Source organism: Pichia membranifaciens (assembly GCF_001661235.1).
Source record: "Pichia membranifaciens NRRL Y-2026 unplaced genomic scaffold PICMEscaffold_8, whole genome shotgun sequence".
Taxonomy (NCBI): Eukaryota; Fungi; Ascomycota; class Pichiomycetes; order Pichiales; family Pichiaceae; genus Pichia; species Pichia membranifaciens.
Window position 1 is genome coordinate 94,667 of NW_017566989.1, and position 16,086 is coordinate 110,752.

General features: G+C 54.0%; 7 protein-coding genes across 7 annotated transcripts; 2 read left to right on the forward strand and 5 right to left on the reverse strand.

Moving 5' to 3' along the window:
* Nucleotides 1–3,905: 3,905 nt before the first annotated feature.
* PICMEDRAFT_13755 (hypothetical protein) lies at nucleotides 3,906–5,081 on the reverse strand (the record flags this gene model as incomplete). The annotated part of the gene is made up of 1 exon (XM_019160106.1): nucleotides 3,906–5,081. One exon carries the CDS (start codon nucleotides 5,079–5,081, stop codon nucleotides 3,906–3,908), a length of 1,176 nt encoding a protein of 391 aa, XP_019015314.1.
* Nucleotides 5,082–6,356: 1,275 nt separating this feature from the next.
* Nucleotides 6,357–7,853, reverse strand: PICMEDRAFT_13756 (hypothetical protein; the record flags this gene model as incomplete). Its single annotated transcript, XM_019160107.1, has 1 exon — nucleotides 6,357–7,853. One exon carries the CDS (start codon nucleotides 7,851–7,853, stop codon nucleotides 6,357–6,359), a length of 1,497 nt encoding a protein of 498 aa, XP_019015315.1.
* Nucleotides 7,767–8,404, reverse strand: PICMEDRAFT_18461 (hypothetical protein). The gene has a single exon (XM_019162008.1). It carries the CDS (start codon nucleotides 8,369–8,371, stop codon nucleotides 8,105–8,107), a length of 267 nt encoding a protein of 88 aa, XP_019015316.1. The 5' UTR covers nucleotides 8,372–8,404; the 3' UTR covers nucleotides 7,767–8,104.
* Nucleotides 8,405–8,731: 327 nt separating this feature from the next.
* On the forward strand, nucleotides 8,732–12,074 carry PICMEDRAFT_179368 (hypothetical protein; the record flags this gene model as incomplete). The annotated part of the gene is made up of 2 exons (XM_019161814.1): nucleotides 8,732–10,588; nucleotides 10,724–12,074. The coding sequence occupies 2 exons, from the start codon at nucleotides 8,732–8,734 to the stop codon at nucleotides 11,687–11,689; spliced, it is 2,823 nt and encodes a 940-aa protein (XP_019015317.1). The 3' UTR covers nucleotides 11,690–12,074.
* On the reverse strand, nucleotides 12,034–13,347 carry PICMEDRAFT_74812 (hypothetical protein; the record flags this gene model as incomplete). The annotated part of the gene is made up of 1 exon (XM_019164879.1): nucleotides 12,034–13,347. One exon carries the CDS (start codon nucleotides 13,345–13,347, stop codon nucleotides 12,034–12,036), a length of 1,314 nt encoding a protein of 437 aa, XP_019015318.1.
* Nucleotides 13,348–14,123: 776 nt separating this feature from the next.
* PICMEDRAFT_37438 (hypothetical protein) lies at nucleotides 14,124–14,600 on the forward strand (the record flags this gene model as incomplete). The annotated part of the gene is made up of 1 exon (XM_019163086.1): nucleotides 14,124–14,600. The coding sequence occupies one exon, from the start codon at nucleotides 14,124–14,126 to the stop codon at nucleotides 14,598–14,600; it is 477 nt and encodes a 158-aa protein (XP_019015319.1).
* A 52-nt stretch (nucleotides 14,601–14,652) lies between these two features.
* On the reverse strand, nucleotides 14,653–15,954 carry PICMEDRAFT_37591 (hypothetical protein; the record flags this gene model as incomplete). The annotated part of the gene is made up of 2 exons (XM_019163091.1): nucleotides 14,653–15,405; nucleotides 15,475–15,954. 2 exons carry the CDS (start codon nucleotides 15,952–15,954, stop codon nucleotides 14,653–14,655), a joined length of 1,233 nt encoding a protein of 410 aa, XP_019015320.1.
* Nucleotides 15,955–16,086: the final 132 nt, after the last annotated feature.

Genomic DNA, 16,086 nt, shown 5'->3' on the forward strand with positions numbered 1-16,086 from the left:
TAACTTCGGATTATACACCTTGAGTTTCATCAACCCAGAATCAATCACAAATTTTACATTCTTCAATGTCAACGAAGTTTCTGCTATGTTTGTTGCTACCATACATTTCCTATTCTTCGATTCTTGGAAAATTTTTGATTGAAGATGGGCAGACAAACTCGAGTAAACGGGCAAGATATCTAGTTCTGCAATATCGTCGTTCAACTTCATCAATTCGTGTAGTTCTTCCTCAATCAGCTGACATGTAATTTCGATGTCTTCCTGACCGGTCATGAAAATCAAAATGTCACCATGACCACCGATTTGAAAAGGATTTGATAAATGTATTTTCAGTGCCTGCTTAACAGCAGAATCAATGTAGTCCGCCGAAGGAATAGATTGAAACATGATATCTACTGGATACGTTTTACCAGGGATCTTGAACTGGACAGCGTTATTGAAAAACCTGGAAAACTTTGCGGAGTTCATTGTGGCAGAGGTTATGATCAACTTGAAATCTCTTCTTTTGGTCAAGAGTTTCTTGAAGATACCAAACAATATATCGGTGTTGAGCGATCTCTCGTGCGCTTCATCCATAATTATACAGGAATATTTGTTGAGATCGGCATCGTTCAAAGTCTCTCTTAACAAGACACCATCTGTCATGAATTTGACGTCGGTAAGATCCGAAGTAAAATCGTTGAATCTCACGGTAAAACCTACTCTTTCTCCTATTTTCACGTTCATTTCCTCGCTGACCCTTTTGGCCACGGATATTGCTGCCATTCTTCTTGGCTGCGTGATACCAATCATACCATTATGATGGTAACCCTCGTCATAGAGGATCTGAGGTAGTTGTGTGGTCTTTCCGGAGCCCGTTTCACCAATAACTATGGTCACCTGGTTCTCGTTGATCAACTTTACTAGCTCGCCTCTCACTTTATACGCGGGCAAGTTTTCCCTGTTGATAGCTTGCTCCGGTTTGGCCTTATTCAGATTGCTGATGAGGTCTTGAGACTCCTGCTCGTCTCTCTTGTCGTCGTCGTCGTCGTCGTCGTCGTCTTCACCATTTTCCTCTTCTTCAATGATCTTGTCCATTGTCGATTTCTGGAGGATATCCTGCTTCGACTTTTGCTTCCTGTCGTTCAGTTTCCGCTTCTCGTTGAGTAGCACGGACCCGTTTCTCGAGTATTGGTACAAGTCCCCGGATTTGTCCTTGATGACGTCCACTATCTGAGCATTCGTAGAAAGAATGGAGCTTGCGTTCAAGAAGGGAGGGTTCAAACGGTGCACCATTACGGCGATATCGCCACTGCCTCCATCGCCGTCCTCGTGGGAAATATGTGCAGGTCTGCTCTGATGAGTCGGTTTCTGGTAGTCCTCGATGAGCTCCTCGGCATCGAACTGATCAAAATATCCATGTGTGTGTTCTTCATCTTGCAAATACCATTCTTTGAAGTCCGGGTTGTTGCTCTCGTCGTTGACGCCCTCCTGATTCTCTACCAAAGTGTCATCGCGCCTGGGGACAACGTTCTGCACCTTTTTCGATTTGAACAGGAGTTTGTGTTTGGGCTTTTTCACCATCTGGGTCACCCAAGCATCTTGGTCTTCGTCGTCGTCTCCGTCCTCAGCGATCACCGCCCGTTTCTTCGGGTCCGAAGGCGCAGTGTCAGACTCGTCTGTCTTGGTGAATCTGCCTCGTTTCCTGAACATGCCAGAAAAGACCGATAGTGGGTGTAGTCAGCGCTGGGTTTTGCAGTGCTGTAACCTTCGATGGATAAAGAGGGGATGTTCAATTTACCAAAAAATAAAAAAATAAAAAAATAAAAAACACAGAAAAAGCGAAATTGTAAAAATATCTAACCAGTTACGTAACCACCCAAAAACAAACTCCCGCTAGCGAGATGGACCTTCGCCTATATTACCCGCCAGCTGAAGAAGCCGCTCCGCCACCCCAACTGGCACCCATTATTGTTTTTTCTCCGCCGGCGGCGGCCTGGCCTCTACAACCGCGTCCGCTACCTTTCCTCTTTAGGCCACTAATTTAGATCGCCCAGCCAAACTCGGCTTCTGTATTTCCTGCTGCGCCGCGCCTGCCGTGCGCCGGTTCCGGGAGGCAGCGTCTTTTCCACTTGCGCGAAAGCCAGCATATCTCGGCAAACCAGTTCCCGCCGCACCGCCGTCAGCTACGATATCGCGACGCACGGTGCGTCAGGGGATACGCTAGCTCACTAGTTCCCCTTGCTAGCCGTGGCATTAAACTCTGGTGCGCTCCTGCAAGCAATGTGTTTCCGTCACAAGAGACGCAGGTATGCATGGGTGCTTGTGCGTGCAGATGCAGCATGCATGAGGGTGGTTCCACCCAATAGTCATGAGTCCAACGGGAGAGAACAATTCTAGACTCAACGGTGTCGAAACTCCGTGCATTTTTTCCGGTGACGACTGCTGACGACTGGCGCTAGCGGCTGAGGACGCGTAATAACGCTGCCGTTTGTAGGCGACGCGCTTATGTAAGCTGATGCAAGGGTGGTTTGCCCCATTCTCCCTCTGCATTGCTCCTGCCGTGGACACAATAGACGAGGCGTGTTTACCACCATGGGTAGAAAGAGAAAGCGAAGCTACGGCAAAAGGCGTGCAGATCCTTCGTTTTTCAGTTACAGCTGTGGCCAAAGCGAGAATATTACTATTGTCATTTCCGGACATCTTCCCTATTCTCTGGGGTTAGAGCCGTTGGAAGCTGGTCTTGGAATGACAATGCCACGGACAGGACGCTTTGTGAGGGTGAGTTAATTGCGGGAACAGAAGGGAAAATCAATTTGAGAACGCCTGATGAATGCATTCACCTCAAGCGGGTCGGGTCTTTCGTATGTGCGGTGGGTGGTGGTGACGAAGGCGTGGTGGGTGTCGTGTTTTTTCGTCTCTAATTTTTGGCTCTAATTGCGGTCGGCTGTGTTATTGTCTCTGCGTCTAGTCTCCCAACGCAGCACGGGCCATTTCCACTTCAGCAGGTGGAGATTTTCGTGCTGGGTTATTGGGCCAATTAGAGGACAATGATGTGGATTGGCCTGCTGAACACCACGAGTCCCTGGCCCGCCCCTCCGATCAGGGCTAGCCGTTTATTAAGCTTTCCCCACTCTAGAGCTTGCTCTCGAGCGAAGAAGCCTCAGACGCCGCTGACCCCGCCAGGTCATCGGGCCCGACCCTGGTGCGTCACCGAGTTTAAAAATATTGGCCGAGGCAGTGATGTGCGTGTTGAGACTCGATGAGAGGGGGACGGCGTCGGGCTAATGTCTATCGCAGCATAGTGGCCAGGTGTAACCGAGTGCCAAATTAGCAGCACCTCCCGGCCGGCACGAGTGCTGGGAAAAACTACTTCTTTTTCTCCGAGGCGGGCTAGGTACCACTTAAAGACGTTCTAGAAACTAGCTTTAGTATTGCGAAGGGCGTGGAATAGCAGTCTTCTAAGTTTGAATTTTCGCAGCGAGGTCGTCGAATCGTACAAGGCAGCTGTGCGGCATGATAAAATTTACTCTCTTTTGCGTCTGCTTATTGTGATGGGCCTGCAGCGGGGACTAAATTTTATGCTGGTCTTGTTATGACCTATATGCCGCTGGACACAGACACGGGTGGATAGATTATCTGACACGAGGGGAAGGTATTACGGCAAAAAAAAACATGACGGGGTGGTCAGATGCGTTGCTTTCGTGTTGGGTAGAGTCGGATTTCAGATGCAAAAATAAATTCTTGTGACGGTTACGTATAGTATGCAATGTACAGATAAAGAGAAGTGAAAAAGAAAGAGTAGTTCTTAAAGAGGGGCAAAAAAATAATAGGGAAACGAACGGACGGACAGACGGACAGACGGACAAAAGAACGCACGGGTGACCATATGCCCGGAGGAATGAGTGTATTGCAAGACGGACTGCTTAGTCTTCCTTCGCAAGGTTACGAATGTCTTTGAACTCGGAAGCTAGCCTTTTCGCCCCGTGTTTTTGTAGCTGGATGTGGAAGTTCAAGTGGTTCAATGTTCCGTAAGACTTGTCGCAGTCTCCGTACTGGCATTTGTAGTACCTCTTGATTTCACGGTACTTACGTCTTTTCCGCTTACGGGTAGTCGGGGTGACTATGTGCTTGCTTTGGGAAGTGTGGTTGGAGTACGTGCCTGCAGTAGTCTCGCCCGTGGCAGAAGCAACCAAGCTGGCGTTTGTGTTGAGGTCGAATCGTAGCTTGGCGTTGTCGTAGTATACTCCGGGAGGCGCATAGTATTGCTGCGGCTTTGAACTCGAGGAAGGTCTTTCGATTAGCGGGTTTGGTAGAAAAGTGTCTCGTTGTTGTGTCAGGAAAGAGTTCGGCGACGCAGTGTTTGACAGAGCACTCGAAAGTGGTGTTGAGGACGTGGTGAGGTATAGGGGCTGAACCAAGTGAGATGGCTGGATGCACAGTGAGGAAGGTTTTAAAGAGGAGGGGGTGGAACGAACAAACTGCACTGGCGGAGAGGGATACGTCTGTGGCAGCTGCATGGAGGACGATCTCTTGCTGTTGTCGTAAGAGAAGGGAGTATAGTCGTAGTTGCTGTTGAGAGCACCGTCTGCACTATTGTTAGGGTTGCTAGCGTTATTGTTGAAGATGCTTCCATGCTGCAAGTAGAATCCTGTCTGAGGCGGGTACCGCTTGTACTCCTGAGGAGAGGAGCAGTTGAAATAGCGCTGGCTGGAGATTCGTTCGTTCGAACTCTCCAGTCCGCCAGGGAACGGGTTCGGACTCGAATACTCGACGGAGCTGATCGGCGTTCCATAGTACTGCTGCTGTGGGACAGATAGCGGTGGCTGCTGTTGTTTCCACTGCGAGGGGGAGCTTTGTAGTGGGGGTAGGATCTCCTGGTATGGGAGGGCCGGCATCGAGCGGTTGGCGTCTAGCGGTTGACGGACGCTGATGGGGGTAAATGACTGGGTGGTAGGGATGGTAGGAGTCTGCAGCTGGTTTGGTTGGTGCTGGAGTTGGTGCTGGTGCTGGTGTTGGTGCGGGTGCGGGTGCGGGTGCGGGTGCTGGTTGCTGGGGTCGTTGCTAGAGGTGTAGTACACCGGGAGGGCATGCGGTAGCATGGTCAGATGGGGGAAGAGGACGGGGGGTTGGGGGACTTTGAAGGGCGGGCACTCTTTGTGCGGGTGCTCCTTGGTGGAAATGTTTGTGTTCAAAAGGGGGCTATGGTGAGGCAAAATATAATCGGCTAATGCAGATATCCTAATATCTTACGCAAGTGATTATTATTATCTATGGAATTTCACACTTTTTTTTATTTTTTAATAAATTTTATTTTTGAGTTTTTCAATTTATTCGTCCGGTCGACAATGGAATCCCGCAACGTAGAAGAAAACCCGGGAAGAGGGCAGGGGGGAACCTTGTTCTTTATGAGAAGAAAAAGCTCAGTGTGTAAGAGTATCTGCAGTCAATGGGTGATTGAGCATGCAGTTGTAGAGGAGAGAAGGGGACAAGACGAAGTAAACGAGTCCTCGCGTGGCCGGTGCAGAGTGTGTGTGTGGTAGTGCGGTGCAGTCGGGTGCGATTGCGTGCTGTTTTTCAGGGTCGAGTGGGAGAACAGAGGAGAAAGAAAGAAGGCAGGCGGAGAGAGAAGAAAGAAGGGGGAAGAGACAAGAGGGAAGAGAGAACGAAAAACACAAAGGAGGTCGAAGAGCAGCAGCAGGGACGGAAAAACAAATGGAGATGGGGGGGACGTGGAGGCGGTTGTTACGAAGGACAGGGAGGTACGAAGGTGAGAGAAGGAACCACGGATAGAGACAAACGGATATATATAGGCAGCGTGCGGGTGCTATCAGACACAATGCGAAGCCGGGGAGAAGGGCGAGAGGAAGCACAACCCGCACACCGTCCGGGAAACCCTAACGTGGGAGACAAAGGTGTGCAGCTGTGGCCGCTACTGCACAGCGAATTTCCCACTGCGGGCGTGCACCGCGTGCAGCACAATAATGCAGCTCGCAATTGGCCGATTGCCGGCAGCCGGCTGCAGCCGGCTGCAGGCCAGGCGAGGACAGGCAAGATTAGGAAACGCCTGCGGTTGCAGACCAGCCAGCCAGCCAGCCAGGTAGGCCAGGCCGAGGCCGGCCTGGCACCGGCACCGGGGACAACAGGCCACCGATCTGCCGAGTCGGGGCGTCGGGCGGGCAAGCAAGGGCGATCGACGCAGGTTCGCTGCGGTTGCGCCGGTCCGGAGGTGACGAGCTGCCCGTCGGCCCACGCGAGCGGGCCCTGGGATGGGGCCAGCGTCGCCCGCTGCCGCCAGCCCGTGCTTGGGTGCATCTATATTTGCATGTACGTACGTCTGTGTTTTGCAAACACCTGTTTATCTATCTACACAGCTACTATCGGCCCCCCGCCGAGCCGGGATGCTCATCGGCGTGGAGCACGGCGTAGCAGCACCCGGCGCCAACAAGCAGGGCGATGGCCCGTTCCAGCACTGCACGCTCGAAGCTCTCGGTGCCCGCCGCTGCAGCATCCACCATGTTCCCACCCGACGCCGCTTGCTCACCCAGCACCTCCTCTCGGTCTGGCTGCACCCCACCCATCGATATCGTCATCGTTTTCGTTGGCGTCGCCGTCCCTATTGTGCGCAAGCCCCACCCGCAACGTGCTGGCGGCGGCGCACGCCGAGTGCCCCGTGCACCGTGCTGCCGATTGGCCAGCGCGCGCCCAAAAACCGCGCCTGCAAAGCCCACCGCCACGGCCGGCAACACACAGACAAAAAGGAGGCGCCTGCAGCGACGAAGGATCGTCCTCGCTTGTCCGTAGGGCAGGCGTGCGCTGGCCCCCGCCGCGCCGGCAGCGTTGCCCGGGGCAACCGGCGACGCAGCGACGGATGCAGCAACGGAGGCAGATGCCGATGCCGCTGCCGCTGCCGCTGCGGGGACCGTTTCGCTGAAGAGCCGCGCCAGACGCACGAGCCGCACCACAAGGGAGTCTAACGTGCGCTTCTGCCCCGCAAGCACCTGCCTGTAGCCACTGAGTAGCCGCACATTGTCGAGCTGGACGAAATGCCGGTGCAGCATGGTGTCCACCTGGCCCAAATACCCGTTGAACGTGGTCCAAAGCGCCATGTCATTGCTCAAGGAGGCCACGCAGCGGTTCACCTGCTTGGCCACGGTGCCGGCGGCGGCGGAAGTGCCGGGCCCACGGCGGCGGCGGGCGTGCTCGCACACGCCCTCGCACGCAGGCCCGAGCCGCCGCATCGCCCCGTCGCTCGCAAAAAGACACTGTGTAAGCTCGACGGCAATCAGCTTCACTAGCCCGTCCCGATCGAGCGCGCTATCTCCGGCCACGTCGTCGCCAATGCCGTGGCCCCCGCCCGCGTTACCATCGCCACTATCGCAGCTGCCCCTATCTCTGCCCGCGTCGCTATCGCACCCGCTATCGTAGCCGCTATCGTTCCCAATGCCGCCGCCACCGCCACCGCCACCGCTGCCCTGGTACTCGGCGTCGTGCTGCCGGTCGAGATAGTCCATGTAGAACCCGAGCACCTTCAGCACACACGAGCTGTCCGCTGTCCCTTCCAGGCTCAGCGCCATGCGCTGGCTCTCCCGCCGCAGCTGCTCGACTAACGCGTCATCCTCGTCGTCCTGGCCAGCGGGCGACGCGTCGCCCGCCAGCTCCTCCAGCTCCCACGCAAATGAGTGCTCTGCGTCGGCGACGTGGAAAAACAGCGACGCGTCGGCGGGCTCGGCGGGGATGTCGAGCCTCGGGGGCTCGACCGCAGGCTCGTTTTCCACGTCAACCCCTACCTCCATACGGTCGTCGCCCGAAATGCTCTGCAGCACAAGCAGTAGTAGAACCGTCCTCGTGATTATCTGCGGTGTCTTGGCCATCGTGTCTTGTGTGCTTGCTTGCAGCAGCGGAAGCACTCGGGGCCGGCGTCTGCCTTCGCTTCTTCGATTCCGTAGTACTAGTTTTACACACTCCCGACCCTCCTCTATATATATATACACTGGCGGACGGACACACTCGTGGGCCTCGGCCGCTCTCGTCAACCAGCCACCCTTGTGCGTCGGCACGCCCTGCCGCTTGCGTCCGGCCCAGCACCGACAATGTGACAGGTCACATTGCAGGCCGGGCTCTCTCACTGCACGCTCGAAATCAGCGTAATTGTGTCGCCCTTCAGCAGCACCAGCCCAAGCGCCCGCCGCTTGCTCGGGTCCTTCACATTCACCTCCTCCGCGTCCTCCACCACAAGATTCATGAACTCGTCAAAGCCCTTGATCACCCCGCTGATGCGCACCTGCGCCTGCTGGTACAACCATATCGACACAGGCTTCTGCTGCTGCAAGTACTTGAAGATCTGGTTGATTGGCGGCACGCTCGCTGTCCGCTGTTGTCCGGCTGCCATCGTTTCTCTGCTCTCGCTCTGTCCCTTCGTATCAGGACCAGCTTCAGACGTCTTGGCCTCCCTTTCCTTGTGCTCTTGTAAGGAAAAAACCTGGCAAAAAAATCATTATCAACACTTTTTTTCCTAGCTCCGGCGCCGTCGCGTCGTCGTCGCGTCGCTGCCGGGGAAAATACCCTCTTGTGGCTCTAAAGCTCAAATTTTCCAGCTCCACCCTCTAACACGAGAGGCCTGTTTCCTCATGACATCCTCCTCCACGTCTTACGTGGGCCTCATGTGTCTGCATCTTGGCAGCTATTTATTCACGCCTCCCACGTCTAACATTCTGGCTTCTCCTTTTCTTCTTCACGCCCTCAGTCAGCCATGGAGTCCGTACAGAAAATTGAAGAGGCGTTGACAACCCTCTACGGGAACACCGATCCAGGCTTGAAAGCAAAGGCAAACACGTACTTGCTCGAGTTCCAAAGGTCACAGCAGGCCTGGGACCTTCTTTTCCCGATTCTCGAAAACCAGGCATCCTCTTTTGAACTCCGGTTGTTTATTTGTCAAACCCTCCGGTCAAAAATACAGTACGATTATGGCCAACTCCCGGATTTGAGCACCGTCGAGTCCTTGAGGCTCTCCATTTTGAAGGTCCTGCTGCACCTGAGTAACTTCAAAACCGACAAGCTGCTCGTCATTCAGCTTTCCATTGCATTGTCCTACTTGATCATCCAGGACCTCACTTGGGAAAAACCCATTCTCGATATCATGAACTATCTGGCCAACAATCCGGTCAATCTCTTGGAATTTTTGAAGATCTTGCCCGAGGAGATGTCTGATATCAAGAAGTTGCCTCTCACCAACGAGGAGTTTGAGCTCCAGTACAAGAAGTTGCTCGTTGACAATGTCGAGAACATTTACTACGTTCTTATCCAAAGTACAAATTCACTCACTCCCGAAAACAAGGACTTAGAAACTTTGATTTTGGCATGTATCAAGTCCTGGATCAACGAGATCCCAATCCACATGATTTTGAATGACAACTCTGCATTGTGGAACCTCATTGTCGTTGGGTTTAAAGATCACGAGACGTTCGATACGTCTGTGGATTGTATGATCACCATTGTCAGTCAAATCGATATTTTTGACCAGTTAAATGAGAATTTGCCTTACATTGAAATACTTTACAAACAGCTGGTTGAGCTCAGACCACTTATTGCTGAAAATTGGGATGACCCAATGGTCATTGAAAGATTCACTGAACTGTACTCCACTGCGGGAGAAGCATGGCACACATTGGTTGTGAAAGACCCGGAGAATTTCCAAATTCTTGTGGAAATAATACTGCAATTGACGACCTACACCGAAGATCTAGACATTGTCAAATACACGTTCAAGTTTTGGTATGAGCTAAAATCCATGCTAGTGTTGGAAAATTTCAAAAGCTCCAAGGTGGTTTTCAAACCGATCTTTATCAACTTGACTCAAATCTTGATCAACCATTTAAAATATCCAACAATTTCGGACTCCACCAATACCAGCGATTTGTTCAACAATAACAAAGAGAACGAGGACAAATTCAAGGATTTCAGATATGAAATTGGTGATGTCCTCAAGGATTGCTGTCTGGTTGTAGGTCAGTACGATTCCTTAAGGTTGCCATTCGATGGATTGAAAGCCCTCATTGAAGACAAATCTGCATCTCCTAAGTGGCAAGATATAGAGTGTCTGTTGTTCAGTATAAGAGCAATGGCAAAGGAGATTGACAAAAGTGAAAATAAGATCTTGCCACAAATAATGAATTACCTTGTTCAATTGCCAGAAAATCCTAAGATCCGTTATGCAGCTACTTTGGTTTTAGGTAGATATACCCTCTGGACAAATGAACATCCGGAATTCCTCCAACTGGAATTGAACTATATTATCGATGGGTTCAAGCTAGAAAACTCACATTACAACCACGACGAAAAGACACAGATCATCATTGCAACCAGTCATGCGTTGAAATATTTTTGCATGGATTGCAACAACTTGTTGATTGACTATTTGGAACCATTATACAATCTCTACTCCAACATAGAAAACTTCTTAGACTTCCAATCGCTTTATGACATAGTAGAAGGACTATCATATGTGTTGAAGAAGTACATTGAGAAGAACATTCTCACCAACGAAGCCCAATGTTTGAGCATCATCCAGATGTTCTGGAGCTCTACTATTCAGAAATTGAACGAGTTTGTCAATTTGAATTTGGACACATTAGCCAATCTCCAGGAAATTGATACTATTGACGTGAAAATCGCCAACACGGTGGAATTATTGTCACTTTACATTGACAACTTCGAGCCACCACATGATTTCATGAAAACGAAGAACCCTAATTATGCTATATCCACTTTTGTGATGACAGAAGTGCTACCAATGATTTTTGCTGTGATTCAGAAATACGGGAAATCGTCCAAGGTGAGTGAGAGATGCATCAAGTTCATCAGAAAGTGTATTCAAAATTTCAGGCGGTTTATGATTCCCTCCCTAAAGTCGATTGAGGGTTTACTTGTGGAAGGCTTCCAGAACTACAAGTTCGGTTGCTACCTTTGGTGTTCCGGGGCATTGATAAAGGAGTTCAGCGAGGATGACGACGATATTGACGAGTTTATCAAAATCGACCCTTCGACGATGGGCGATGTGTGGGTCTTTGCGCAGGAGCAGATCAAGACTTTCATCAAGATCTACCGCGACGAGAACGACGACGTGAACGAGGACATCGTGGAGGACTTCTACCGGATGATGAACGACATCTTGATGTTCAAGCCGATCGAGCTACTGAACAGCTTTGAAATCGTCGAGGTGCTCTACAGCGTGTCGCTTGAGATTGTGGACAAGTTCAACGAGTTTGGCATCTTGAATCTCGTGGTGAACTACTTGACGGACCTGTTGAGCTGGAGCTTGGAGAACCCGCCCATCTCGATCTACTACGACATTCCGAACGTCTTGAAGTACAAGATTTACGGGCTGCTGAACGCCAACAACACCGAGCTCGTGGTGAAGTTCCTCAACTACTCGATTCTGAAGTTCAACGAAGACCTCGTGTACAGCGCGATCGAGTTGGTGATCGAGACGTTCAAGATCAACAACTGCTACAAAAACCAGTTCGAGAACCTCAACACCGTCAACGCGTTCCTCGCATCCTTGCCCCCGGACATCATCACCGACAGCGAGAAAATGAAGTTTTACACCAACCTCGAGGTCTCGCTTGGCTCGAAGAACTTCCGCAAGATCCGCTCGACCTTGCTTGACTTCATCCACTGGTACAAGCGGAAGATTGTGAACAGAAACTAGACGAGCATCAACGAAAGGGAATGAACTGAAACGAAGAAAAGGATGGTGACCAATTAATAGAAACGTGTACACATATAACATGCAAAACCCACCTCCACCACTGTATAATTGACGTATCCACTAATAAAGTACCAAAAAAATGCTGGAAAAGAAAAACGCCCGGGACTCTCCGGGACGCCCCGGGCCCGCCCGAGCGGAAAAACTCCGAGGCAGCGAGGGCGCATTGCCGTCGACGCGTCGCCGGGGATTCGAGGGGCCCGGGGATACAAGTGGAGTAACGGAATGGTTGTTTGACTATAGAAGTGGTTAATATAAAATAGATGGGAAGAGAGAAAGAGTCCCGCTTAGAGGGTGGAGGCGGTGGCAAAGTACTTACCGGCGTAGATGGCCTTGTCGCCCAACTCCTCCTCGATTCTCAACAACTGGTTGTACTTGGCCATTCTCTCGGATCTGGCTGGGGCACCGGACTTGAGCTCACCGGTTCTCAAACCGACAGTCAAGTCGGCGATGAAGGTGTCTTCGGTCTCTCCGGAACGGTGGGAAACCATGACCCCCCAGCCGGCAGCGAAGGCGTCGTGGGCGGCCTGGATGGACTCGGACAAGGTACCGATCTGGTTGACCTTCAACAACAAGCCGGAGGCGGCCTTCTTCTCGATGGCGGTCTTGATTCTGAGCGGGTTGGTGACGGTCAAGTCGTCGGCGACGATCTGGATAGGCAACTTGCTGAAGTTGCCGGACCAGGTCTCCCAGTCGTCCTCGGCGAATGGGTCCTCGAGCGAGACAATCGGGTACTTGGCCAAGAGGTCTGCGTAGAGGTCGCCCAACTCGTGGCCGGTGAGGGCCTTGGAGCCGTCGGAGTTAGGGTTCTTGTAGTCCAAGTCGTACTTGCCGTTCTTGTAGAACTCGGAGGACGCGGAGTCCATGGCGATCTTGACGATGCCCTCGTAGCCGGCCTTGCGGATGGCCTCCATGATCAAGTCGAGCGCCTCCTGGGCGGTGGAGATGTCAGGCGCAACACCGCCCTCGTCACCGACGTTACCGGCGGACTGGCCGTACTCGGCCTTGGCCAAGTTCTTCAAGTGGTGGTAGACCTCGGAGCCGATTCTGAGGGCCTCGGAGAAAGAGGACGCGCCCGTTGGGGCAATCATGAACTCCTGGAAGGCGAGCGAGCCGCCTGCGTGGGAGCCGCCGTTGAGCACGTTCATGAAAGGCACAGGAAGCACGTACGGAGCCTTGGAGCCGGAGAGCTTGGCGAGGTAGGCGTAGAGGGGAACGCCCTCCAGCGCAGCAGCGGCCTTGGCAGCGGTCATCGAGACACCCAAGATGGCGTTGGCTCCAAGCTTGCCCTTGTTAGGGGTTCCGTCCAAGTCGATCAAGAACTGGTCGAGCTTCTTCTGCTCCGTCACAGGGATCTTCTCCTTCACGAGTGCTGGCGCGATGATGGAGTTGACGTTGGCGACCGCCTTTGTGACACCCTTGCCGAGCCACTTGGACTTGTCTCCGTCTCTCAACTCGAGCGCCTCGTGGACACCTGTGGACGCGCCCGAAGGCACGATGGCTCTGAACAGACCCTTGTCTGTGGTCAATTCGACCTCGACAGTAGGGTTACCTCTGGAGTCGTAGACGGTTCTGGCGTGGCACTTGGTGACAAAGGACATAGTGTGTGTGTGTGTGTGTGTGTGTGTGTGTGTGTGTGTGTGTGTGTGTGTGTGTGTCGTGAGACTGCTGCAGAATAAAGTTCTATCCGATCCAAATCTCTCTCACAACTACCAAAGGAGAACAACCTCAGCACAAATACCTCCAAAACACAAAACATCAGCAGAACCACCACCAGATATAGACACAGCAACACCCTGCTGCTACGGCCCCGTGCCTGTGGCCCTGGCCATCGCCCGGACACACCACCCTCACCACTCCACCGCCCTCCGGTCCTCTTCCTGCTCTCCGCCCGGACAGCAGTCCCGGCCCGTGGCGTGGCGGAGCAGCGGTCAGGCCAGGCCGGGAAGAGAGGGTCCGCCACGTCCGGGGCGGCGAGGTGTCGCCCGGGGCAGAGGGGGGGGCGGGGGGAGGGAAAGAGAGGGGAAGGCGACGCGTCGACGCGGAGGAGGAAAAAAGCGATATGAGTCGATCGACGCGTCGATCGACGCGTCGAGTCGATCGACGCGGGCGGGGCAACGGGCTGCGACAGCGGGCGGTGTTGTTGTTGTTGCAGATGCGGACGCGCGGGGTTTCCTCTTTCGGACGGGGCAAGAGCGAGAAAATGCTCAGCGATTTGCGCAGCGGCCGCCTCCCCAACAAGATAAGAAGACAGGCCTTGCCTCACCAGACCAGGCCAGGATGGAACAAGGGCAAAGCAGCAGGGCAGCGCATCAAAGGCGTTCTGTGCTTGTTCTACCCACGCCGCCACACATCGTTCCTGCCCTCCTGCCACACCATGGTCTCGTTGTCGTTCCTCCCCTACGTGTCGTCGCTCCTGCCGCTCACAAGACCCGTGCCCGGCAACTCGCCCGTCGAGCTCTGCGACCTCTCGGCCAGACACTCGCTCCGGCTCGACAGCGTCGACATCACACCCAACCCGCCCGAGCGGGGCGCCAACCTCACTATCACCGCGTCGGGCCTCCTCCACACCGCGGTCGCCGACGGCGCCTACGTGGACGTGGTGGTCAACTACGGCTACATCAAGTTGTTGACGCAGACCTACGACTTGTGCGAGGAGCTCCCGAACGTGGACATGACGTGTCCCGTCGCAGAGGGCGCGTACACGCTCACCAAGGAGGTGGCCATCCCGGGCGAGGTTCCGCCAGGCAAGTACACCGTGTTCGCCAGAGCGTACAACAAGGACGACACCATGATCACCTGCCTCACAGGCTCGGTGGAGTTCTCCGCCGCGGGCGCCGTGGCCGTGCTCTAGCTCTCCTTTTTATTTTCCCCCCCTTAATCGCATTACAGTACCTTACACGCTACTATAGAAGAGGCGTCGTGTCGTTCCACCGTGCGCTGGCCCCGGCGCCGGCCGCCGGGTCGCCGTGGCTGCCGCCCGGGACGTCGACGCCGCCGTCGTTGTCACTGCTGCCCATGTCGCCGATCTCCTCCACCTCCTGCACAAACAGCTGGTCCACGAGGATCCGCTTGCGCATGTACTTGAGCTGCCACCGCACGGGCAGCCACTCGACATGGCCCTCCTTCTCAAACACGCTGCGCACGTGCAACATGCCGGCAATCAGCGCCCAGAACACGAGGTACGCCGCCACAGACCCGTACGTGGCCGTGTTGGTCCACCCGAGCAACGCGTTGAAGATCATCCACCCGCCGTCCGTGAGCCCGTTGCAGCAGTTGACGTGCCACACCGTGTTGGAGACGTCGTAGCTGCCCGGGCCTGAGCCGGCCTCGCTGGTGTCCTGGCCGCATCGCCTCACAAACTGCTCGAGCTCGAGAAACCACACCCCGCGGGACATGAGGCCCGCCGCCACCAGGTAGAGGAAGCACGTCGACCCGATCAGAAAGTACTGGATCGACATGTGGTTCCCTCCGCTGTAGAGAAGGTACCCGATGAAGAAGCCGAGGGCCCCGCCGCACAGAATCGCCAGCGGGAACGAGCTCGCCGGCTGGTTCACTCCGATCCCGCCCACAAACACCACCGCCTCGAGACCCTCCCGCAACGTCGTGATGAACGGGAGGAACGCAAGAAAGTACTTCTCTTTCATCCCGTGCTTCCGCTGCGTGTCTGCGTCGTTCGCCACCGCCGCCGGATGCGCCACCGCCTCGACTACGTCCAGGTCGCCCACATCCAAGTCCAGCGCCTCCGCTGCCTCCGCAGCAACGTTCGGGCTGCCGTCGTTGTACGTGGCCAGCCGGTGGTGTGTCTTGAACGACCGCACCATCTTCGCCTTCCACTTGTTTTTCATCGCGTTGATCCGCAACAACGCCACACCCATCATGGCGATGATCACGCTCGACAGAATCGAGAAGAGACCCTCCCAGATGCGCTCCGCGTACGACCAGAGGTCCGTTCCGATGAAGTAGAAGAGCGTGATGAACACACCGCCCACAAGCATGCAGATCCCGAGTCCGCCAAACGCCCCTAGCCACACCTGCAACCGCATCGACCGGTATACCCCCGGGTCCACCAGCAGCCCGCCTGTCGCCGGGTCGATGGCGTTCTGCCGGATGAACGAGAGCAATACCGACACGATGATGGCACTCTCGATCGTCTCCCGGAGAATGATGAAGAAGATCTGCACCGAGAAGTAGTCTTCAAACTGCATCTTGCACTTGTTGTTGCTTCTTTGCTGCTGCTTCCTTGCCTCCTACTTCTCCTTCTTCGCCGCTTCTTCCTTCTTCCTTCTCTTCTACACCCTTCAGTGGCTCAGATCATGTCAAATCGTTGAGCTTTTGTC